The 24,976-nt window shown below is 41.3% G+C and overlaps 2 protein-coding genes across 6 annotated transcripts in view; one reads left to right on the forward strand and one right to left on the reverse strand.

Annotated features, from left to right (window-relative positions):
- Positions 1 to 1,057, forward strand: part of ZFC3H1 (zinc finger, C3H1-type containing) — a 44,088-nt gene extending 43,031 nt beyond the window's left edge. For 2 of the 5 annotated variants that reach the window (XM_014963671.1, XM_014963670.1), the window contains exons 34-35: positions 17 to 79; positions 205 to 1,057. In XM_014963671.1, coding sequence (XP_014819157.1) covers positions 17 to 79; positions 205 to 342 — 201 coding nt within the window. In that variant the 3' untranslated portion in view covers positions 343 to 1,057. Of the gene's footprint in view, positions 1 to 16; positions 111 to 204 lie in introns of those variants that run through there. The other 3 variants (XM_014963672.1, XR_001414285.1, XM_014963674.1) reach the window with 3 other exon arrangements.
- Positions 1,058 to 19,224: 18,167 nt separating this feature from the next.
- LGR5 (leucine-rich repeat containing G protein-coupled receptor 5) overlaps positions 19,225 to 24,976 on the reverse strand; it is an 82,155-nt gene continuing 76,403 nt past the window's right edge. Inside the window, exon 19 of the mRNA XM_014963321.1 lies at positions 19,225 to 23,245. Coding sequence (XP_014818807.1) covers positions 22,155 to 23,245 — 1,091 coding nt within the window. The 3' untranslated portion in view covers positions 19,225 to 22,154. The remainder of the gene's footprint in view (positions 23,246 to 24,976) is intronic.

Raw genomic sequence — 24,976 nt, forward strand, 5'->3', positions numbered from 1 at the left:
TGTTTTTGTTTTGCAGGTCCATCATTTATATCAGAGAGCCCTTCAGAAGTTACCTCTATGTGCATCACTGTGGAAAGATGTAATGTTTTCTCCTTATGATTCAGTTTGAGGTTTCATTTAAATTTTCTGCATATCCCATATCCATAGATGTGGTGATGCTCAAGCTCTGGCTAAATCTTATATCTGCTTCCCCATCTCTTACAGCAACTCTTGTTTGAAGCATCAGGAGGAGGTAAAACTGATAACCTGAGAAAACTAGTTTCCAAGTGCCAAGAGGTTGGAGTGAGCCTAGATGAGCTTTTAAATTTAAACACTTACAGAACAGAAAGCAAGAATCACTGAACGCTGGGTACGGTCAGCCATAAGTCCTATTAAATGCCAAAATCAGTTGAATGATTCTTCAGGCTGATCCATGCCTAGGATCTGTGTAAGGCAGATGAGTATTGCTGAGCATATCAAGTCTCCAATCTGCTTTCCTTCAACCTGGAAACAATTAACATGACCTTCCTCTGGAAAAATGAACTCCCTGTCTGGCCTTGCTTCTGGGCCCTGCCAGATTCTCATAACGTCATGTACGTAAGTATAGTTAATCAAAATGACAGACATTATTTTTTTATGTTTTCTTTTTATTTTCTGTTTTCTTTGTTTTGCTGTTCCTGATTCACTTGACACTCTCGCTGATGCCTGAGAGATCTGTGTTTGGGATTAATTTACTGGGCTGTGTTTACAGTAAAAAAGCAAGTAGTCCATTTTGGGGTTTTCCTTTTTTAAACCTTTTTTGAGACTTTTTCATTACAGGATTTAAAACAAAAGCAGCCGCTCTTAAGGAAAGTGTAACTGCCGTGGCCACAAGTATGCTTCTTGCACTTGAAGGCTCTAAGAGGGTTGCTTACTGCCCTTTTCTGCATTGGACTCACGGCAGAGACTATTAAACTTGAAGATTAAAGAAACTATTGCAAATGCCAGTGCATCAGAACATAAGAGTGGTCAATTATGTGCAATTTTTTGTAAAGAAATTTTAATTTATAATAAAGTTTAACAGTTTAAAGAAAGTTAATATTGATCTGTTTTGTATTGGTACTACCTTGTAGTATTACAGGTGTTCTTACAGAGATATTTTCAATACAAGCTGACCTTTTTTAAAAAAATAAATCTGTTGTCTTTGGTTATTTTGATCAAAAGGCATAGGCAGATATGGTTGAGCCACCTGTTGTGGATGTAGAATAACTACATCACAATGGGGTTTTTTTTCTTCCTCTTGCCTCACATACACAGACGTTTGTCCTGTAACAGCTATTCCTGTCAATAATACCACTTTGGTAATGGAAAGTACACTTCATATTTTGTCCTTTTCAACTTTGATAAAATGATGCCACTACATGTACAGTGCAGAGAGGTGCTGTCAGCCCATGGAACCGGTGCTGGGGCTGTTTGCATCAGGTTGGCTTTCCACTTGCTTTTCCATCTGTGCCAAATTCCATCAGCAGCTGGCTGTAGCACCTTTTGCATAGGTGACTTACGAAGATGTCATGAAGACAATGAATGAGTCATCTTCATGTTTGAGAATAAGCCACAAACCATTTTGCCTCATAACTTCCAGTAACTTTCAAAACCCTTACTTTATCTGGAGTTACACATGAAACAGCTTTTAAAGGGGGGAAAAGTGAGAAATACTGTTTTTCATCTAGGGGAATGGAGGGTGATTCCGCACCTTAAGTCAACTTGTATTGAAGCATGAATTACGAAGTAAGTAAAATTACAAGTACTCCAAAAGGTGACTGAAACCCATTCTTCATGGCAGTAAGGTGGTATCCTGATTTCTTCAAAATTATGTGGCATGGCTCAGAATGAAAATGGTGTAGACTGTGAACATGCAGTATTTAATTCTTTTAATAAAACACTTCAAGTATGGTAAATGCTGGCTTACACGTGCTACTCAAATAACTCTTTCAAAAATTGTCTTTAAAACTGTTGATAAACACTTCATAATTTCCTGCAGCAACACCTAAACACCTGCAGTATTTATTCTAGCATGATAGCATTTCACCTGTTCTGTTGTTAAAAATAGGAGAGATTAACATGGTCAGGGGTGACAGCGCTTTCAGTGGCGTCTTACGCATTCCCTGGCTTAGGCCTGTCTTATAGCTAGGACTGTTACTTTCTTACCTTTCTTGCCTTGCTGCACGCTGACCATATAACAAAAGGTCTAGTGTCTCTTTTAAAGAGCCCTTAAGCTTTACATTTTCATCAAGGATTAATCGTCGGTACTCTACCTTAATGGAGATAAGGGAGCGGGGAACCAGAGCTCCACAATGTTCTGTCCTCTATTGGCCTTGATCCATATTGCTTTAATTAAAATACTCCCACTTTATATGCGGCTTCTTGACCCAATTTTGCTTGGCTTGATGCTATGTGAAAGTAGCTAATCGTGATGGGAATCGCCCGTTCAGGAGCTGGAATGAAGAAGTTTGAGGAAGCTGTGTGTTGTGTAGAGCAGCACAGACACTTTTTTTTACCAGGCCAGGAACAAAGCCCAGAGCTGCCAGGAAGGATTTAGAGCTTCCACGGGCCTGCGGTTGGCACTGAATCCTCTCCCTGTTCTGGGGGCAACAAGGAAGGCATTCCCATTGAGAAACAAACAAGGTGGGTTTTTGTCCTCTGCAAAACTTCGTTAATTCATCTTCAGGAAAAATGAAATTTAACCAAGGGTATTAATCCATGTATTAGTCTTTTAAATTGGTGATCTTTTCTGAGGATTCTGTTCTAGAAGAAATACTTTTCAGATTATGGGCAATAACGGTGAATAACTGGGAAGAAAGGATCATTCCCATCAATCAGGCAAAATACAAGCTGATTAAGAGGAAAAATGAAGTTAACAGGAAAGCACAGTAATTGGAAAGACACACAATACGAACAAAATATCCAACTGCATTTATTAGGAAGAAAATTAAATGGAAGTTTTTGTTTGTTTTGTTTAGTACATTCACTGAAGACCTCCGTTAAGATCATCTCAGTATTAATCACTTTACTGCTTATCAAGACAATGATCAATTTATGGGATGGTACGCTGTTTACTTTTCACAGAAGTTCAATTTTAGCCCAGCTTCGTTACAGATACGCTCCCCACAGCTACAAGGTGAAGGCCTGTTGGACAATAAGTGCAGAAGGAAGCAATAAGGGGAGGCAAGCTGAAAGGTTTTAAAGAATTGTTGAGGTAAAAAAATTAGATAGGAAAGCTGAGGGTGGTCTTAACCTTTCCAAGATAACCAAGACTTGTCTTTTCCTATAATTTTTTTTAAGTTTTGGGATACAAAGTAGTATTTTTTCTGCCAGACACATCCTCTTTTCACTGGGATTGAGGATGAGCCTATTAACTCTTCTAGGCCCATTGGTAAATTGTATTTTATACAACAATATTTATTGGCAATTGGCAACTCTTAAAAGGATGTGGATTCCCTTTCACGTTCCACAGGCCCTGTTTCAGGTGAAAGATTGGAAAGCTTGTATCACATGTTCTGTGTTTATAGAGAAAACTCCAAAAAGATCCAGGAATTTTCAGTGTCACAGGAACATTTCCTAGAATGAACGAGTGAGCAGGTTCACCTGATCTCGATGTAAGCTGTGGGGTGACCTTGTAAGGGAGGTCCGAAGAGGTCGGCAAACTCAAGGGAGGCAATGCAGGTCTAGGGGAACACGAGGAGACCAAGGCACAAAATGGGAAAGACTGTTTCAATTAGATGAGAAGCGGGTGAATTTGAACTGTGCTGTAACAACAGCATGCAATCGGTGTGCTATGGACATCAGCTGGGCACCTCTTGGGGTGCTGCTCAGTAGGAAGCTGTTCAGAAGAACGCTGTAGTATTCCAAGAAGCTTGGTGGACTGTCCAGCTTGCTGTTAGCTTCAGCTGTGGGCACGTGCCCTGCTCCCTCCGGTAAGTCTTGGTGCTCTCCTGAACAGGGTGGACAGCTGGTGCTTGTGCCTTACAATTAGAGGTCACTGCCCTGGGGCCCTACTTGACCTCCTGTAAATGAGACAAAACAAGAGTTCTGGCACTGAGACTTATAAACTGTTCTGTCCTAGAAATAATTTAGTTTTTATCAAATTATATTAATTCTACTTACATCGTGCTTCTTGTGTTTAGGTGTCCTTGTCCCTCCTGTTACCCAAAGTGTAAAAATGAGAAAAAACTCAAACTGTTCCTACTGCCTGGGGCTGTGGGGCAGAACACTGCCATGTCCCTTTCCCTTTATTTATGTGGTTCTCCAATTCATATGCAAGTTTCTTAAACATTGGCAAGTAAGTGAAATGAAAAACCAAGAAAAAAGATCTCACTAGGAGTTACCTGTTGTAAAGAATATAGAGAGCATCTACTCCTAAATTTCAGACATCGTTCATGACATTTATTTTTTTATTCAGTGCACATTCTGAGGTTCCTCAGAGCTTCAGTTTTTCTTGGCGTAAAGCAATGTCAGATGTTGACATATTCGCCTCTTTGTTTCACTGTTTTGAGGTACCAGTGAACCTGGAACCTTTGCTCTGCACTTGAGGCTGCTTGTGAGCCCTTACTTCTCTCTGGGATTCACAAAATAAGATATTTCTCCTCCAAGTTCTCAACTGATCAGTGTCTCAAAGCTAAGCTGCCTTCAGCTGTGAAAGCAGACCCACCAACAAACAAGATTTCTACCACTAACATTGATGCAGTTAGTGCTGTTCTGAAGCACTGGGCTAGTACTGGGAGACACAGAGTTGGCTACACTGGTGTTGAATACAGTTGTTCTGTGTAACTGCTGTGGGTTTGTCGGCTGTGAACATTTGGATTTGGTGTCTGCGGGTGCAGGAAGGGGATGGCTCTGATCTGATGCAAATCCCCAGTTAACTGAGTAGACTGATGTCCCCGCTCATGGGGACATCTTTTGCTGGATCAGGTTGTTCAAAGCCTCGTCCAGCCTGGCCTTGAAAGCTCCTAGGGATGTGGCATCCACAACTTTCACTGGGTGACCCATTCCAGTGCCTCACCACCCTGACAGTAAAGAATTTCTTCCATGTGTCCAGTCTGTTGCCCCTTCTCCTGTCACTACAGGCCTTCATAAAAAGTCTCTGTCTCTCTTACAAGCTCTAGTTCTTAAGCCCAGTAAGATGCTTTAAGGCTGTTGGCCTCCACATCTACCAAGTTGTTTTGCAGCAGCATCCAGGCTTCTGAATTACAGTCATCGGTTGTATGATTGTACCACGTTGGTTTTTATTTCTGCTCGTAGTGCTGAGTTAATGCTATTCCCACATGAATTGCATTCTGTGCTTTGATGGCAGATTCCTGAGCTGCTTTATCTTACCCTTTTTGTGCTTCTAGGACATACTGTGAAGGCAGGGACAAGCTTTTTTATCTTTTCTATCCAGATTACAAGCCTTTAACAAGGAGTGGAGGAAGGGATAGCAAAGCTTAACTCATTAATTTATTGATAGTTTTTCCTGGTTGGGTTATATAAAACTATAAAAATACCAAAAACGTAATCACTTAAAAAATAGGGCTTCTTACCCAATTAAAAATGCTTCTTCCTGTTCATCCATGCTGACAATTAGTAACCTGCTACCTTTATTTTTTGGAGTGCTGATTTATATTGAGACTACAAGAAGTGTTAGAGCTGTGCATCAGAACCCCAACAGTACTTACAAACATGACGTGGCTGCTGTAGCATTTGATACTAAAGACTTCAAAACCAATTTGTCTTGTATCTGGCAATCTACTTAACAGCTGCTGTGATGATATCAATCCCACACCAAGTTGGGTGTCTGTGAGGAAGCCAGACTTGCAGGAGTATGTCGGGGGAAGATGCAGAGTTCTTCCACAGACAATAGTCATGGGAAGTGGGATGCTAACCTTATAGAGATGCTGATGAAGTATGACTGGATCAGCAGACAGCAAGATAGACTGAAAACTGGCTCAACAGCTGGGTCCTGAGGGTGATGCAGGAGGTCAGTGGAGAGACTTGTGGAGAGATCTTATCCTATGTGTACAAAAGGAGGGTGTAAAGAGGATGGAGCCAGGCTCTTCTTAGTGGTGCCCAGTGACAGGACTAGATGCAATGGGCACAAACTCCTCGTTCACCTCCTTGCCCCAAACTCTAGGTATGTAGCAAGCATCAAAGGAAGCCTTCCTGAGGCAAGCAGATGTGATTAGACTTGAAGATGGGCTGTTTTAAAATTACAAACCATGATGACTGTTACAGAGGTGCAATTATCCCAGTAGACTTAATAACCATGAGCACATTTATCCTAGCAACGTATGGATAGCAATGTATGGATGAGCTGAAATTTCCTTGATCAAGCAAAATTAACTTGAAACATGTTTGAGGAAGCAATTGATGGTCCTGATGTGGCCTTAAGATACATAAATTCTTCATTTTCACTGCAGTTGCTATCACAGTTGTACTCTTCAAAATCTGGAAGCTGCAAATGCCTAGAGAAATTCTGATCTCTGAGGTACTCACTCACACAATGATTAAAATGGAGGGGCCCTTCATGCAGAGAGGAATATTGAAGACTCTGGCCTTCAGTGAGGAGGAGCAATAGAAAACACGCACCATAAGCAGGCAGCAATCACAGAAAGCTGCCTGTTGGAAGCAGGTAAATGGTCACTGAAGGAGGAAAATAATCACAAAACAAAAAAGTATCTTCCTTGCAGAAGCTGTTGTTCCTGAGAATCACTTGGTCTGACCCTCTGTCAGTTCTTTGCTCTTTTCTAGCAATTTTGGACATTGCCTGGTTTTGTTTTTCCTTTGATCCATAAAAAAGACAACTACAAGATTTTGGAAATTCTCAAAATAGATTATCAAGTAGAGTATTTAACAAGATGGACTTAAATTAATTTTCTGATAGAAGAAAAAACCTAATTCCCAACTTGCCCATCACTAGATCTTTGCATGATGGGTTTGTGTCCCTGAGGCTCCAGAACGCTCATGGACCTGCATCTCTCCTTAAGCTGGTCAGACCTTGGCTAAGCCCCCTCCTCCTCACAGGTAATTTGAGTTCATGTCTCATGAAATTTCATTTAGAATACCAGGGCAACAAAGTTTCTGTTTTATGTGAATAGGTGAGAAGTCTGATCACCCAAATTTATGTCATGGAACAATTCAGCTGAGGGATGAGTGCATTGGTCATCTGACCAGCTTTTTAGTATTATGAGCAGACTTCTTCCATATGAATGTGGAAACAATCTGATCAATAATGTAACTTCTCCCCACTGGTAATATTTCTTTGGATTTCAAATACAAGTTTCCCAGTAAATGGTCAGCTACTCAAACCAATTGCAGTCCCACTTCCCTTTGCAAATTTCATATTGACTGACTCTGTGCTTTGGTTTCTGTCTTATTTTGTTTGTTTGTTCTTGTTTTGGTCCCGATAGCCATGAGCTTCCTGAACTGTTGTGGAACAAATGGAACTTCATCCTCTTGGTTTGAAGGACACCATTTGTGTATCCACAGAAAATCACAGGCTGTTTCACTGACACTGATTTTGGCCAGACAGGGAGACTGCATGGTATTTACATTGTTTTAGGACTACAGAATTTTTAACAAACTGCATGTAAGCAAGCCCACCTATGTTTATGGATTTTCCTTTTCAGTTGTTTCTTAAAACCTAGCTTACCTTTCAGCACCTGGCTAGTAATTTATTTCCTTGGTGTTGGGAATATCAAAAGGAAATAATTTGCATAATTTTGCCAGATGTAATGTCAGGTCTTTGCATCTGATAAATTTGAAAGATAGGCTCTTAGTGAGTTGAATGTAAGTATCTATGTCTTAGTGGAATTTGGTTACAAGATAATGAATTTGTGGGTTATGTATCTAATGCAAATGTTGTTAGTTGAATACCTCTACCTACTTCACCTAATGTATAAGATATGCAAGTTATATCTCTGTTCTGTGATGACTGTGTAATTGTAGATGTGGCAATGCTCCTAATTAGCTTGGGTGGAGTACAAACAAAGATATAGCACCATTGACTTAAAATTTTTCAGCATCTTTCAAATCCCATGGAAATTCCAAATAGTTTACCGAGGTAGTTACAGTGCACAGAAAGAGGTAGAACTGTCTCTGACCTGAGCAATCTACACTAAAACTTGCAGATGTCCTTACACATCCTGCCATTTCACCTGGGACTGGGGGTCACCCTACCGCTGGTTTTAGGGAGCGGTCAGGAGTGAGATGAGAGCAGAAATGGGCTGTTTTCCCGAGTCGGTCGGTATTTCATGCCAGGGGATATATCTGTTGCTCTGAAGAACAGAGCAGGGGTGTTATCTTATCCTTATCTGTAAGGTGACTTAATGTTTGCAAGGAACACAAGATCAAAATTTGGATATAGTCGTTAACTGCTACTTTTCTTTTTTATTGCGTACTACTATTTGTTGTTGTCCTACCTGAGCAGCAGATAATACAGCGGAGTACGGCTTGTAACTGAAACTTAACCTTGTAAAATATACGTGTATGTTTGCTCTCTGTTAATGGGAGCATAAAACCCAATCATAAAGTTTGCGGTTCTGCACCTGGGGTACTGGCAGAAGTGACCGTATTGCAGCTCAGTAAAATGCTGGTAAAGAGTAAACAGGTGGAAGCATCTCAGTGTGGAGAGCAGGGCCTGATCTAGCAGAGAATAGCATAGAAAATACAGTGATGCTGTTATGTAAGTGTGTTACTTCAAAGAGTCTGAGCTGGGGAAACCTCTGTATATTCAAAAAAGGGAATGATTTTGAATTAAATTCTCGTTGCTACCCCAGCACATTATGGCCATAAGTGATCTGTGAGGAACGTTTGCTCTTTGAGATGATAATCTTCACTGATTTCTATATCTGCTTTTTATTTTCATAACAACTGTCAATCTGGCTCTCATTTGTGACCCTTGTAGTTAGGTCAGTCCCTTTTCTGGTCAGTTTGAGAAAACTCTGGCTCAGGAAAGGTGATTGGGAATTTCGAAGAATGGGTCTTGAGAGCAATTGTGTTTTCTCTTGTATTGATACAGCATGAATAGGAAGGCAGAAGAACTGCCCTCACAACCCTGCATTAGGAAGTCTTGGTTATGATGATGTGATGCAGGAACAGCCCATATTTTTCAGCCCCTGCTCCCTGTAACCACATCTGCCTTTCCCATCAGCTTTCACTTTTCCCTCCTGAGGCTTCCTTCTCCCTCTGAAGTCTTCTGTGAATTTTCTCTTCTAGAAGAGATGTTAATATACCTTTTTCTGCCAGTAGCTAGGTGGATTTTTGTAGCGAGGTCACCATCAAGGCTTGCACTGTTCAGGTCTCTGCACAGTCAGGAGAAGCCAAACTTTGTCTAATCTCTTGTTGGGACACCAGGAAAGAGTGGTGGTACATTCATTACTTGGCCCTGGATAGACCAACAAGACTGAAGCATGCTTTCAAAAGGGCAGTGGCTCTAAACTGTGTGATTAGAGGTATGATACCATCATTCCTGTAAAATGGAGGGTCAACTTAAAGATCTGCCTACACAGAGGACAAACTCAGTGATTTAAAAAAACTAAATTCACAAAATTTGTCTTGGGATAGCTGAGGCTATGCCTAAAGACACAGGGTGTGCTGAAGGTTTGATGATGGATGCAGGAGACAGTGTATAGTGAGACCAGATCCTGTGTCAGATGCATGCTCCAGTACCATGTGGGTAGAATGGACACCTCCAAAGCCCAATTTTCCAGTAGAAGGTAATGGGCAGAGGATTCTGATGTACCTGAGTACTCTGAGGCATTCATTAAAGAGTTGGACTTAGGCTCCCTGCTAGAATGATTCTCTTAGAGGACCCTATGTCTTTTTATGTTACTGCAGAAGGAGCTTAGAAAGGTCAGCATCCATGCCCCAAACCAGCCCTTGATGGTCAGCAGGACAGTCTATGCTGTCTTTGGGAGGAGAACCCAGTATGGACTCAGAAAGCTGTGATAAACTCTGGAGTATGTTGGTAAGGGCTTTGAGATACTTTGAGATACTTTGAGATGTGCTACACTGGGAACAGTCAGTCACAACAGCATTTAGCATTCCCTGCCCACCAACTTAGCCTAATTTGAGAAGAAAATGTGCTTTTATTATAAGGACGATTTTTTGGGTCTTTGTGGTGCATTCATTACCTGCTGGTCTGAAACTGAAGGTTTTCATGGTGTGTTGTGGTACTCCCTACAGCACAAATATATGATAAAATCATTGTTGACTAGACAAGGCACTAACTGGAAGAATATTTTCCCTTTCTTTTTCCCCTCCTTCTTGGATACAAAAAAAGAGGCAGGACTCTCTTGCCCTTAAACATTTTTCAGCCAGCAACCCATGGCATATTTTCTACTTAATTGTCAGAAGTCAAATGTGGGAGACTTGGAAAAATAAAGCCAAAGACTGAATTACAGGCAACAATCTTGTTTAGACTGCACAGATCTTCTGCTCCTTGTTTTTATAGTGGGTCTGTTTGCTCCAGCGGAGCAATGTCCGGGGGGACTCGCCTGTGGCACTTGTGCACCAACTCTGAGTCAAACAGTTTTGACTTGGTAAGTAGGAATACCTACTTTCACATGTTTTCTGGTTGTAAAGCCCTGCTATAATCTGATGGGTTGTCTGGAGAATAGCGTGAAGAGAGAAAGACATCACACCATAAATAATGTAAGTGCACTTATAATTGCATGATGGGAGATAGGAAAATGACCAGTGGAATTCATCTGTGAGGCAAAAAGTCAATGTTTTTGTCTGAAATCAGCATGTGAATGGGACAGTGTCTGTAAAGTGCCAATGAACATAAAGCCTGTGCTTTTATCACTTGTTCAGCATAATCCTTCCAGAGTGCTATGTTGAGTTGTTTTTGAAGGCCTTGTGCCAGGGCTTTATCAGATCAACCTAGATCAAAGGTTAGACTTGATTACTGTGTTTGTATATCTTTCTGCCTTTTTTTTTCTCTATCCAATTCTACTAAGCAGTCCAGAGGCTTTAAGTTATGAAAAGCGTTTGTTGAAATGGAGCAATGAAAACGGTTTCAGCCTGGCTGTCTCTCACCCAACATGTAGCTGTGTGGAGAACATGGAGACACAGCACCGGGACGTGAGCTCCCTGTGTTGTACACACTCTGCTTTCTGATGTAGTGCAAGTCCTAAATCATAACTGGGACAAATGGCTGCATAGAGAATTGTCCATAGGAACTTGGAGTCAAGAAGCCTTGAGCCAGTCACAAAGCACCCGCTGATGGGCTACTGGGCCTTATCCGAAATTGGTTTTTGTGTTTGCTAAATCATAAGCAATGGGACAACGGAATGGTCTGGAAAGTCTCTAAGCAAAATCAGAAATCCACATGGTTGCCTGGGATTTAGTGCTTCCAGGTCTGCTGGACACATTGATCAGGTCCTAGGCCTAGACCCTGAACCATCTGATTTGTTCCAGAAACTCCAGAAACAGTGGTTGTATTAGTGTGATCAGCCAAGATACGGATTCCAGCATAGGCTGACAATTCAACATTCTGTTAGCAGGCTCCCTGTTATGGCTTTGGCCCATGCAGCATCTGTCACAGGTATTGTTTGGTAAATTATCATGGACCGGACACTTGGACAAGATCACTCTATTTTGAGGGAAAGAAGGACTGGAGGGAGTGTAAGTGTGTAGATCTGGATTGTATCTGAGGGCAGAGAATATCCCCAGATCATCTAATTCATGGTATAGACATAGCCACTGTGACTAGAGGCTGAGTCAGCTTGTGTGTTGGTACTCTAGACTCAGAGGAGCTCATAGAGCCAACCACACTGATCAGAGCCTCCTGCTTTTTTCTGGGTGGAGCTGGGATCCTGGAATTCCTGAGTGCCCAAACTGCTGAAGACAGGATCCTGATGGCTTTTCCAAGAGGCAGCAAGAGACAGCAGCTGGGCCACGGGCACTGCTCTTGCAGCTGAAGCCCTCCAGTGCAGTTCACATCTCTTTTCCTTCAGTCCCCCGCGCCATCATGAAATGTCAACCTTCTCAGAACTGTAGTGATCGAGTAACAAGTATGCAAACAGTTATGCAGGGTGAAAGAGGGGATGCTTTGCTAATAGAGTGATTATTTTTCCACATGGCTTAGAGAAACTGTGATAGTGATGGCAATGAAGACCCCTGTCTGAACAGTGAAGCATTTGCAGACTGTGGTATGTTCTAGGATGTTTTTGCTTCTGAGACATGCAAGTCTCTTGTCACTCTCCCCTGCCATAATTTGCCCACCTGCACGCTTGCTGGGCTGCAGTATTTAGGTTGCACACATGAGGTGGGAGAGTGCTGTCAAAGTGGGCTCCAGTATTGAACATTTTCTTGGCTTCTCCAGCACACTTTCTAATGTCCCACCTGCCTTTAGATTTTGGAATCGGGAACTGTAACACTTCAACAGGTTCAGGACATCCCTGTCTCATCTTCGGCCTTCCAAATACTTTGGGTTTAAAGCTTACTTTTTAGATACCTGAAGCAAACAGGAACATGTGCTATTTATAGAATAATAAATGCATAGATACGGACAAAAGTAAGTCCGAGTGCACTGAGTTGTCTTGATTTCCTGACCACTCTTCTGTACAGACGTGAGAGTCCTCTGTGCATGATTTCCTAGTCCTCATTTTCCCAGATCTGCTTAGTTTGGGTCTGTTTTCTATGCCTTTGGCTTTCCTGCTGTCGTTTTCCTCAGTGTGCTTATAAGAGAATTTTTTCTTATAATGCTGGAGCCCTTTGATCAGTTTTATCAGTGGATAAAACTGATACTCCACTCTGCTCTCCTGAGGCTCCACTTGAGGGGACCAGCTCTGGGGCCCCTAACATAAGAAGGACATGAACCTGTTGGAGTGAGTCCAGAGGAGGACCACGAAGATGATCAGAGGACTGGAGCACCTTTCCTATAAGGCAGGCTGAGAGAGCTGGGGTTATTCAGCCTGGAGAAGAGAAGGTTCTGGGGAAACATTATAGCGGCCTTCCAGTACTTAAAGGGTGCCTACAGGACAGATGGGGAGGGATTCTTTTTCAGGGATTATAGTGATAAGATGAGGGGTAACAGTTTTAAACTGAAAGAGGGTAGATTTAGATTAGGTATTAGGACAAAATTCTTTACTGTGAGAGTGGTGGGACACTGAACAGGTTGCCCAGACAATCTGTGGATGCCCCATCCCTGGAAGTGTTCAAAGCCAGGTTGGATGGGGCTTTGAGCAACCAGGTGTCCCTGCCCATGGCAGGGGGGTTTGGAACTAGATGAGGGACTTGTTTAAGGTCCCTTCCAACCCAAATCATTCTATGATTCCATTATTCTGTGATTTCATGATGTCTTCATTGATTATTTCCTTTCTGCTGTTCAGAGTGTTTTGCTGTGACTGGCAACTATCTTGCTGATCAAGGATGCTGTGTTTTGGATGGAAAACCATTGAAGCCAAAGGGGTCCCACTGCCAGTCTTTTGCCTGTCTCCACCACCACCAACGTGGGAGATCCTGGGAGCCTCCTTTCCACAAGAATTCCCGAAATCTGTCCAGGGACTTCCCTCAAATTGTCCTAAGCCTTCTGGAAGAGGAATAACTCATTGGACCAGAAACTGAAAGGGAAAATAAGTGTTTCACACCAGCAGTGAGGCACACTTGGGCACATGGTGGCACTAGGTGCCTGGCGAAAAAAGACTGACTTTCTCCAGGTGGCTCCAACTGCCTGTGACCTCAGATCTACATCTCTGATGGAAGAGGCAAAAGCCTGAATATTGCACAACAAGACAAAATAAGAACTCCATGTCTCCAATAGGATGTCTGGGGATAGTCTCCTAGCAAGTGTCTTCCTCCGTCTGTCATCTGTCATACGAAGTCTGCTTCTGGTCATATTGCACCCACAAATCCCTTGGGGCAAGCTTTTCCTGTAAAGCTTTCTCATCCCTCCCTTGCAAATAAACCCAGGGCACATTCCTGCTACCTTATTACAAGATCTATGACATAGTTATCAAAATTCTTTCTCACATTAAAAAAAAAAAATAGTTTTTTTAAAAGGTGATGTTTTAATTTTCAGTCTGGGTCCTTCTTCAGAATCTGTTAATGGCTGGTTAACATCACATTGGCAGCCTAAACTTCTGAGCTATAAAATGTGAAACTTTTAAATTTTTTCCTTATGACAGAGGTATTTGGAGTAGAAAATCTGAATGACACGAAAGGAGAAATTTGCCAGGGAGCTCTTAGGGAGAAATAGAGCTGAGCAATCTTTTTCTAATTATCCTAATAGAGTGCCATTATCAGGAATGCTCTGTGCTCCATCGGGAAAGAAAGTTATGTTAATAGGAAACAAAGATATTTGATCCTTCATAGATCAAAGCGTTTTTATGATGCTGCTGTCATTATGAAAGGCTCTTGGTGTAAGAATGGTCCTTAGTGGACAATGGCTCTATTGTTTGTCACTTATTTACCTTCTAAAAAAAAATAAAAAAATCAGATCTAGTGTATCATTTATGAGGTCCCAGATTTGGTGAGAAATGCTTCACTGTACCATAAAGCAACAGTTTTTAGGACTATGCTGTAGTTCGCTGCCTGCAAAAGTGAGAAGTTCCACTGTGGAAAAAGGAATTTTGGTATGGAAATAAAAACTTGCTGAAATCCACAGAAGTGCAGGTCTTTGCAAAGCCTCTGAATTCCACACTGGAAGGGCCTGTGGGCTTTCTTACCCATTTTTTCCCTTTCTATTTATGCATATTTTCATTCAGAGTTTAGCCCTGAGAGCTTCCAAGCAGACTTTTTCCTTTTGTATTTATGCAGCGCTTAGAGCAGTGGGATGCTGGTCCATGACCAGAGCTCCAAAGTGCCCTCCTAACACAGATAATAATAAAAGTGGAGAGAGATCGATACTGAGAACAGTTCACCTCTGGCTCACAAAATGGATTTCTCACTGCTGTAAAACCCGTCGAGGAGGCAAAATGTGCTTAAAGACCTGGAAAGGCCTATTTAGACCAGCAGTGCTGTGAAAAGAATAGTGTCAAGAGCATGGGAAAAGGAGAGAGAATGTTTTTCAGGGGAAAGCCTATCAATTCTTGTAGGTAGAAATGTAGTATTCAGGGACTAAATAATTAATACTGGCAATTTACTTCTGTAGAAGCTAGTGTCCTCGACTCCTGTTTAAGTGTGGGACTGGGTAATTCCTGTCACTGCCTCTGCATCAGCCTGTTTTGACTTGCTGATGGTACCGTTTCCATGTGTGCAGGACATCAGGACTTATAGCCTGTACCATCAACAGCTCTAGTAATACATATCATTATTCTGTAGTTTGGGAAGAAAGTTACTTGAAAATAGGAGGGATATAGAGTCCCCTTCACGGGGATAAATGCAAGCAAGAGCCCGTGTCCCCAAACCTGCAAAGCTTTCTGGAATCTAAACTGAGCCAGAGGCACATCTTGGATATTACTTAGCCAGAAGCACGAGAGGAGTGGGACAGAGAAGCAGGGAGAGTTGGCAGTGAGGAAGTAGCAGCATCACCCAGAGAAGCAGATTTGGTACCAGCAGGAAGGTAACAGAGGCACAGCATTTTGGCGTGTGCAATAGATGAATGGGATAGTGGCAAAAAGGTATGGTCAGGCTCTGAGGAAGTCCCCTCCTCGGTGGGCTTACACACTCAGGCCATTTCACCACATCAGGGCATTTTAAAGTATGAATGGGAGTTTCTGCACAGGCACATGGGGATTCCAGTTCTCCAACAGGAAACAGTTACAGCTGGAGTTAGACTGTCCTGTAAACGAGGTGCCCAAGCCCTGCCCGAGGTGGGGAGAACAAGGCCCTGGCCATAAGAAATTCATACTGAAGTTGAATGATGTTCAAGGGACTCTTATGAATTTAGTTCTATTTTTGTCCTTTAAAATATTAAGTTAGCAAATTGCTAGATTAAAGACTGTTCCTGAGAGTGCTGAACTAAGTTGCTTTCTTGCAGAGTAAGTCTTGCAAATTTTGACTTGCTGTATTGTCTTGTGTTTTGGGTAGGACCTACTAGGATGGATTTTAGATCTTCAAGTGTGAACATAAACGATGACCGTTCCAGCAGCTGGAGCCTCTCAAGTCTCTCTATATTCCACAGGCTGGACATACATGTGGGCTGGCGTTAAATTTGTTTGCAAAATGGAGACAAGTCCAGTGGAAAATTCGATGTTTTCTTGTTTCCTTCAAGGTTCCTACAATTTCCAAGTAGCTGTAAGGTAAGTATAGAAACCCCAATTTTAAGAAATAGCTTTCTGTCTCATTCAGTTCTACAAATGGGCCTTGCACCTTGCTTACCTATGACACTGAATTTATCAAGTCTCAAATATGTCACATCATCACCAAACAAAAGAGCAAACATGTAGAGCTGTCGCTACCCTGGAGGCAAGCAATGGCCAGTTTCCTTGAGGGACAGTCAGCTCAGAGAAATCTGTGTATAAAATTTGTATGCAGTTACATTTCAGTATTGAGGAATATGCTGAAGTTGCAGGAACTCCAGAATATCGCCAGTTGCCTATGAAAAACCCCAAACCAACCAACACAAAAAAAAAAACCCAAAAACCCACCACTTCCAATATGGAAGTTTATCTGTGTACTGGGACAAGCAAATAAAGCAAAACGCCTCACATCTTGCATTCACAGTACAGCATTCAATTAAATCAGGGAACTATTTTCCCATTTCATGAATTAAGATGCCAATGGCTGGCTCTTCCACTTGACTACTTTGCCATGGCTTAGACATGTGCTCATCAATCATCTCTTCTATTTACTTCCCTGGAACAATGATCTTGGCTCCTCTTTTGTTTTTGGATTGATGACAATGTTCAGGGAGAGAAATGTTGAGGTATTTTTTTAACTTTGCAGACTTCAGACTGATTTCATATCCTAGAATTCATTCCCTGGCCATGCAGAGTTTTCTGGGGTTCATTTTCATAGTTAAGCAGAAAAGAGGGCTAGGAGGATTTCACAGAAGGCTGTGGTACTTCCTATAGGAGATGAAGCCCCTGTTTCTGGTAGAACAACCTCCTCATTCACTTTTTTCTTAGAAGGCCAAGAGAGCTCCTTTCTCCAGGAAAAGGTCAGATCATAAACTGGAAACGCTGATAATAACTGCAGTGACATCTACAGATAGTCCTGAGAAGCTGTTGTTATGCATGGAACCAAATTAATAACTGCAGACACCTGTCAAAACAATGATTACATATCAAGAATGACACCAGATGAAAAAGGAGATGTTTGAAACTTCCTTCAAGTCTTAGTTTTGGAGTCCTGAGACTTTCAAGGCCAGTTGGAGAAGACTCTTGGTGTACGTATGCATAATACTTAGTGGGAGTCTTTAGATTCACAGATGGACAGGTTTTTTCCCTTGTTAATGAAGCATATTTTTTGCTTGACAAGTGGAAAATGTTGCCACCTGCGAAAAGATTAAGTAGGGATTTTGAGTGGACTCTTTGTCTGTGACTGAGTTTTTCAGAAATCCTGGCTGTGGGCCAGCTCTCAAGAGGAATATTCCTAATGTTTGTTTTTTCCTATGACTGAGATCGGATCCTTAGATAATTTTGACAATGCCACAACAAATTGTCTTACGGAGGGAACATACTCGTATTTCCTATGTCTCCAGAGTGACTGGAGCACAAGTCTGTGATTCTCGTTATGTGAACAAGATGTTCATAATGTTGATTCTCCCTTTTCTTTCCAGTACACTTCTAAGTCTTAGGTATAACACATGAAATTCCTTCTACTTTATTTATTAGCACAGGTAAATTTGCATTTTTCTTTAAAATTTCTGATCTCATGTAGCTGGGACTCTGTTCAAGCAAACACAGAGAAAGCATTGAATCAATTTTCTAGGCTTAGTTTAGATAATATAAAATAATAACTTTTTTTTTTTTTTTTTACAATAACTTTGTTGGAGAATGACAGATTTGTCCCTTGATTAACACATGTTCTTGAAACCGAACATTAGCTGCTTATTGCAGTTGGGGATGCTGGTCCATCCTTGGCTGGTGGAAGGAGCGCAGATCTCTTGGAGTTTGAGAGCTGTGTTCTCCTGCAGCACCTGAGCATCTGCACAGTCACTGTGCCTCATGGATCTGGAAAGGATCTTCTATTGTTGCTGCTGTGATCCTAGTTCTGGTCTTTTATTGTTAGCTTTCCCCTATTCATATTCTTACTCTTCTGTCTCTGCTTCCTTGTCTTCCAGTGCTTTCCAGATGGAAGAATGTTAATTTTCACTGAATTTCACTGAATTTCTAGAGTTGGAAGGGACCATAGAGATCATCTAGTCCAACTCCCCTGCTGAAGCAGGATTGCCCAGAGCTAGAGCATGTTACTCAGGACTGCATCCAGGCGGGTTTTGAAAATCTCCAAGGAAGGGGACTCCACAACCTCCCTGGGCAGCCTGTTCCAGGGCTCTGTCACCGCCTTTCTTAAGTGTTTGAGTAATGAGGTTTTCAGCAAGACCTTAATTTTCATACAGGAACCTAAACTGATGACAGCAAAAAGTCTTATTATGAGTTTATTGTTCCAGTGTTTCATAAAACAGTCAGAGGAAATTAGTGGTGCCCAATACTGTAAAGCTGAAATTCCTGCTACAGATAATATGGACAGAAGTTACTTTGTGTGGCAGCAGCTTTCCTGCTGTCAACTATACATAGGCCACTAAGGCAGAAAGCGAACACTGAGATGCAGCAACAGGAAGGACTGTGCAAGTGGTTGGCCTCAACTCGAGATCAAGTATGACCACCAGATTATCCAGGGATGTTCTCCCTGCTTTTGGGAACGAGGTGTGAAGCCACATAAGCTCTGTCTGCCACGTAAGGGATTGGAGAGAGTATAAGGAAGCATGTGGTAGAGTTTGCTGTCTCACCAGCAGCCTACTGCAGCAGAACCTCATCTCTCCTGTGGTCCAACACGGTCATGTCCAATATGCCCAGTCATCGCCTGAGCTGGTGCATGCCCTTGTCACACGGTTGGAGGTGACAGTCCTTCTCACATGTGGCAAATGTGAGGTCGTCACTGAGGTATGGAGAGCACGCACAGGGAGCAGGGTCCATTCACAAGGGTCTGGGAGAGCAGTTTTGGTAAGAGGATTAGTCTGTGGTGAAATGAAACACTGTTTTTCTTTTTTTTTTTTTTGCTCCCTGGGCACCTAATGAGAGCATGCAACTTGTAATTTATATGTTGCCAAGAATTTCAGACATCTGGGGAGGTTAGTGGAAGTATTACAATAACTTGGGAAGGATTAATTGAGAATGCACGCAATTTTGTGAGGTGTTAGGTCCTGATTAAATGCTCTTTACTGTGTAATCACATTTTATTACAACTTATATATGTTTGGAACACTGATAGAAAAGAAAGCATGTCACCTATTTACAATCACTACACATTTACATTATATTATTTACAGATAACAAATTTAGTAATATATATGAGCAGAAAATATAGCAAATATCAATATGAAACTGTACAGGGCTTAATCTCATGTCCTTTACTGTGGTTGCATTTCACTGTAATAATAAATACAGTTCTATATTTACACATTTTACTTTAAAAATCTATTAAATGAATTTTAAGAATTTCAAGTTTAAAATATCTGATCAAAATATTTCAAACATGCTTATAAAAATAAGACACAAAGCCTTTAGGACTTTCTGCAAGCTAAAAAAGTTCTGATAAAAGAAGCTTTCTTTAACTAGTCTTTAGAATTATAACATTATTTTGCTTCTCAAATCACTTCACAAACTTCTTAAATATAGCGAGCTGAAAGGAATTTCACTGACATTAAACAGTGCAGCGCAGATGGACCCCAGTTAAATTAAAGCTAAGTAAACATGGTAATAGGTATTGTGCAATGGTTGACTGATCCTCTGTTTAATCCAAAGTGGTTTCAGGCATCATTCTCCAGCTGTATGCTGCACTGCTTCAAAAGCCGCAAGAGATAAAGGATTAAGATAAGTACCCAGCTGACTTTATCATACATAATTTCGGCATTGGTTCATTTTTTTTTTTCCTGAAGGATGAACTTGTCAGCCAAAGTCAACTGATGCCATCTGTAACTGCAAAACTAAAAATATGCCAGTGTGAATGGACAAGAAAATCAAGGCATATCCACTGTTGGCAACAAATTCCTCATTGTGAAAATCCATCCCTTGAGTCCCAGGATGTTGTAGATTCAGTAACTGATGAACAACAGAGATCATCTGTAACTAATTATCTTAATTACTGGGCTAGCCTAACCTCGGTAATGTTAAAATATTAGTCTCATTCACCTGGAGGTTGAGTGGCCATTAACTGAGCAGTGAGTACTGGGCTATTAAATGTTACTCCTCAGGGAGTTATTTTTAACAACAAAAGAAAGTAAATTTTTGCACTTTTGTGTCTTAAACGATCAGCTCACTTGAGCAAAAGGTGCCAGCTCTGAGAAAAGAAAACTGGAATATCCCCTGATGGCTTGGCCAAGGCCCAAGACTGATACTCTAGGGAAGTGAAGGTCGCGCTGTTGTCTGAGACATTTTGACAGCAGACTTGAACCTGAACTCTCTTCTCTCTAATTGGGATGCTTCTGATGTGTAAACATACATACCTTGATGAAGCAAAGCAGTAACAGGTTTAAAGCCAGAGAGGAATTCTGTGTTAATCTAATCTAACCTCTTCCTAAACCAAAGCCGTCAGAAGTCCCTGAATCCCAATAGCTGCTCCAAAACCTTTTTTGGCAATATATCCAATTTGAACTTAGATGGTTTTGGTGACAGATAGTTCCACGACCTAATGAACATCACTGCCAGCAGTCTGCACCTTTATTTCTATGCTGCATGTCCCCAATGTCCAGTTGATCTTATCAGATTCTTCTCTTGACTGAGTGGTCCTCTGCTCTCAAACTTCTGTTTCCCCCAAGTAGCTACTTATAAACTGTGATCAAATCACTTCTTATAAACTGTGATCAAATCACTTTTTTCTTAAGCTGCTTTAAATTCATGATATTCATATCCTTTTCAATTTCACTATGTTCTTTTCAGCATGTGAATGCCAGAACTGTTTGAAATACCCCAGTAGTGCTTGCAACAGCGCTAAGAACACAGATCATACAACCTCTTCACTCCTACTCGATACTGACTTGGCTAAGGATATTGGCTCTCCTTAGCCAAAAGGACATAGTGGCCTCTAAATATTCGACTGACTAGTGACCATGAACTAGAGGCTTTCTAGAATCACTGTTTCACAGGACTGAGATCATGCCAGAGCAGGACTACAGTTTTTGCTCCTAGACAAATGACCTTGAATGGATGTTTCTATGTGAGTGTCCTTTAATTGCCCTCAGCATGCCATGTCTTTTTGTATTGATGACCTTCTGTGTGGTATTACCCACCCTCAAATTCTATGAGTCATCTGCCAATTTTATTAGCAGTAATTCTGGGAGTAATTCTACTGGCATGGTAGCAATTCAGGACCAAACTGCACAGAACCTCACTAGAAAAATATCCACGTGACAATGACTTGCCATTTACATTTTAAGTGCTTAACAGGATCTTGATCAGCTTCTTCCACACCATGTTAACTTTGTAGATTTAGCTGACAATTAAAAATGCTTTGTCAGGTCAAACGACTTCTAAAAACCAAATCCAATGCCAGTTAAACTATTAAGTCAGCTTTATCAAACATGGAAATTCATCAAAGTCTATTCTGCAGAAACCTTTAGGACTTCAACAGGACTACTCTTCCATTTAGATACCTTTCTGAATGAGGGCTGTGCACAGATGCTTCCAAAAGCAATCATGGCACTGAAAAACTATTATTAAAAACAAATTACTACAAATGGGGAAAAAAACCTCCAAACCCTGAAAACAAACTGTACCAGGTGATGCTTTGAAAAAAAAAGCTTACCAATTTTGCATGGTATTTTTGCTCTTGACCAAGTGATGCCCTTTCTGAGCAGTGCTACTTTAAAAGAGAGCAGCTGATACAGCCACACAAACTGCAGCAGCTCTCAGTCTCTCTCCATCTCAGCATTTCGGAAGCAGGCTGAGAAGGCTCAAGTATTGGATTTTCAGCCTGCTGCAAGTTTTGTCATTGTCTGTTTCCTGACGTGTGTAACAACAAATCAGAGGCACTCTCTAGCTTGTATACACACCCCCATACTTTCTTTCAGGATTAAAAAGTTGTAAACATAGGTATTTTCTGTACTGCCACTGAAACTAGTGACAAGGAACAAATGCGACCGATGAAAGATTGCAGCTTTCTGTCATTTGATAAGACGATGGCATTAGTGAGTTGCTGGCAGGCATGTCATAGGATATGCTGGCACTTGTGAAGGTTACCAACGCTTGTGTTGAGTCACAAGACTGTTTTTCTATGTCTTCTGAATTCACAGAGATGAGACTAGCATGTTTTGATCTCCTCCATAGCAGAGTTTGCTTTCGCAGACTTCCCAAGTCCTCCTTAAAGTGTGGATTGAAAAGTATATAAAGGAGTGGGTTTAGACATGCAGGCAGTGGGACAATCACTAGCAGTATTGACTTAATCACTTCTGGGCTGATAAAAGTGAGGTTTAGTAAGGAGGAAAAAGATAAGAAGGCGACAGGGCAATAAAGAATGCAATTAGTAAAAAGTAGCAAGGCTATATGTTTGACCATAGAGCAATCCCAAATGTTGTCCAGTTCTCCCTTTTCTAAACTACAGTAGAGCTTTGTATAAGCGATAGTCATTACCAGAAAACAAAGGGAGTTCAGCAACACCAGAGCGACCATGTACCCCATTGCCGTGGGTTCTCCAAAGGGCAGCGGTAAACAAAGCGGGGAAACCCCATACTCACTCCCAGTGAGGAGAGGTATGACTGCAATGATTAGTGCCACCACAAAGCAGAAGAAAATGGCAATTTTTACACTAGCAATGGAGTATTTTGTTTCAAACTTCGAAGCGTGCTTGACAGAGAATGCACGTTCAAGCGCAGCTAGGGTAAGGAGGAAAATGGAAGCCTCTGAAGCAAATATGGAAAGAAGGCCAGTTATTTGGCAACCAGTTCCACTTTCCCACTGTGCTCCGTACTGAGCAAAGCTGCCAAAAGTCAATGCATCCACACTAGCCAGGACTCCACTGGCCAGACCCATCAAGGCATTTACAATAGCTATTAAACCGATCAAAAGTTTTATGGAGGACATATACAACGGAGATCGGAAAACTGTAGCAGACACCAGCGCGTTGCAAACGAAGGTCAAACCCACTATGGTCCACACTCCAATTCTGATCAGCCAGCTACCAAACAGGTGGTCACATGGTTTGAAGGGACCTGGAATGAGAAAATAAAAAGGACAAGGGAAACCCGTGTAAACAAAAAAAATAATTTTGTGCTAAGACATTAAATTTCATGCTTCTTGCAGGTTCTCAGTGGTGAATTTCAGTCCCAAGAGGGATCTAAAAATTTGTCCTTCCTCGGGAGTAAGACCTTGATAACATGCTGCTCATGCGCATTGCTGGTACACATGAGTCTTTGTCCCTTAACCTGAATAGTCCATGGGTTTGTTTTTTTGCCTAGCAGTCCAAGTGCCATGTGAATGGCCAGTCTGTAGTTTCAAGAAATGCTGTGATGTTTGTCAGTGTGCGAAAAAAGCTGAAAAAGACACCTCTCACTAAACTAGACCAGGTTGCTAATGAGTCCTGGTGAAGTGTGATGTAATGGATATGGACAGATGCACTTTGGCTACCTTATAACACAGTCCAAGAAAATTGAGGCTGTCTTTGCATTTGGAAGTGCTGCCTTTTCGGAGGGGCTTCTGATTGACCTGTGGCTGAAATCAGGTCACTATGATTGAAGCCTGCTGTGTATTCTCACAGAATTGAGGTGCATGTGCTGTATGGTTGAAGCTGAATGCTCTGCAGCCCAAGAAACGTTATTTATCTTGGTACAGGCCAGATGCTCTCTCAAAGCAAGTCCTTCACAGTGGTCTGTGCTTCTCCATGAAGACACAAACCCCACAGCTGCAATGTGCTCCATATGACTTCAGCTGTTGCCATCAAGTAGGCATAAGCATGTATTGTGTCAGTTTGCAAGTTTTTCTAAGATACTATTTGAAAGATCAACAAGGAAGCTAAGTTTTCTCTTGGGTCTGGTGATAGCTTACCTTGAGGACAGCTATGTTTTTGTGTACTCAGTAGTTATATTTAGGCCATAAGAGAATATGTGATGGTCAAATGGTTCTAAATTCTTTAGCTTCCTGCCTTTTCTGTTCCTCTTCACATAACTTTAAAAAATACATTATTATTTGTTGTTATAAACAAGCATCTTGGCTTGGAATGAATGCTGAAGTACTAGTTGTCACTTGGGTTTTTTTTTTTTTTTTTTTTTTTTTTTTTTCATGTTTCACAATGAAAGAATGGCTAGGGAAAATGTTTGCTGAATCAAGCAAGCAAAACTTATGACCATGGCTGCTAAAGCTAGAAGTGATCTCCCTTATTTCTTTCCTTGCCTTTAAGGAGACTTTCAGTGGAATTGGTGGCCTGTAGCTTTGTAATTCAGTCAAGACATTTATTTTTCCTTTCTGCCACACGGTGAAGTCAGGGATGCACTACTCTACAAAGAAAATGACAGTACTGTGGGTCCTTTGTGATGGGCTGCATATATCAATACAGTAGTGTTTGGTATTTCCTACACTTTGAACCAAACTGTGTCTTGTTTAAAAAGCTCAAGTGTAGAATAATTCAGTGACGTTCAGAAGAATTACTTTAGATTTGCAAAAGACTAAGTGAGCAAATATTCTGCTCCCCTTTATCATCTGTGTCTTGGTAGAACACAATCTTCACTCTCTCATTCCCTTGATAAGTGAATCAATTCCTGTGAAAAGGGGCCTGGAGTGAGGATCTGCCTGAGGACTGGGTAAAACTTATGTTACACTCATAGATGAATTTAGTAGCTGAATAGCTTTCTGGACCTCAATGTAAAATTTTATGTTGTTGTGCAATGGATTTGTATTACTCTCATCAAATTATTGAAAAATATCATGTTACTGTCCTAGTATCAAAT

The sequence above is a fragment of the Calidris pugnax genome, unplaced genomic scaffold (genome assembly GCF_001431845.1).
Source record: "Calidris pugnax isolate Ruff unplaced genomic scaffold, ASM143184v1 scaffold44, whole genome shotgun sequence".
Taxonomy (NCBI): domain Eukaryota; kingdom Metazoa; phylum Chordata; class Aves; order Charadriiformes; family Scolopacidae; genus Calidris; species Calidris pugnax.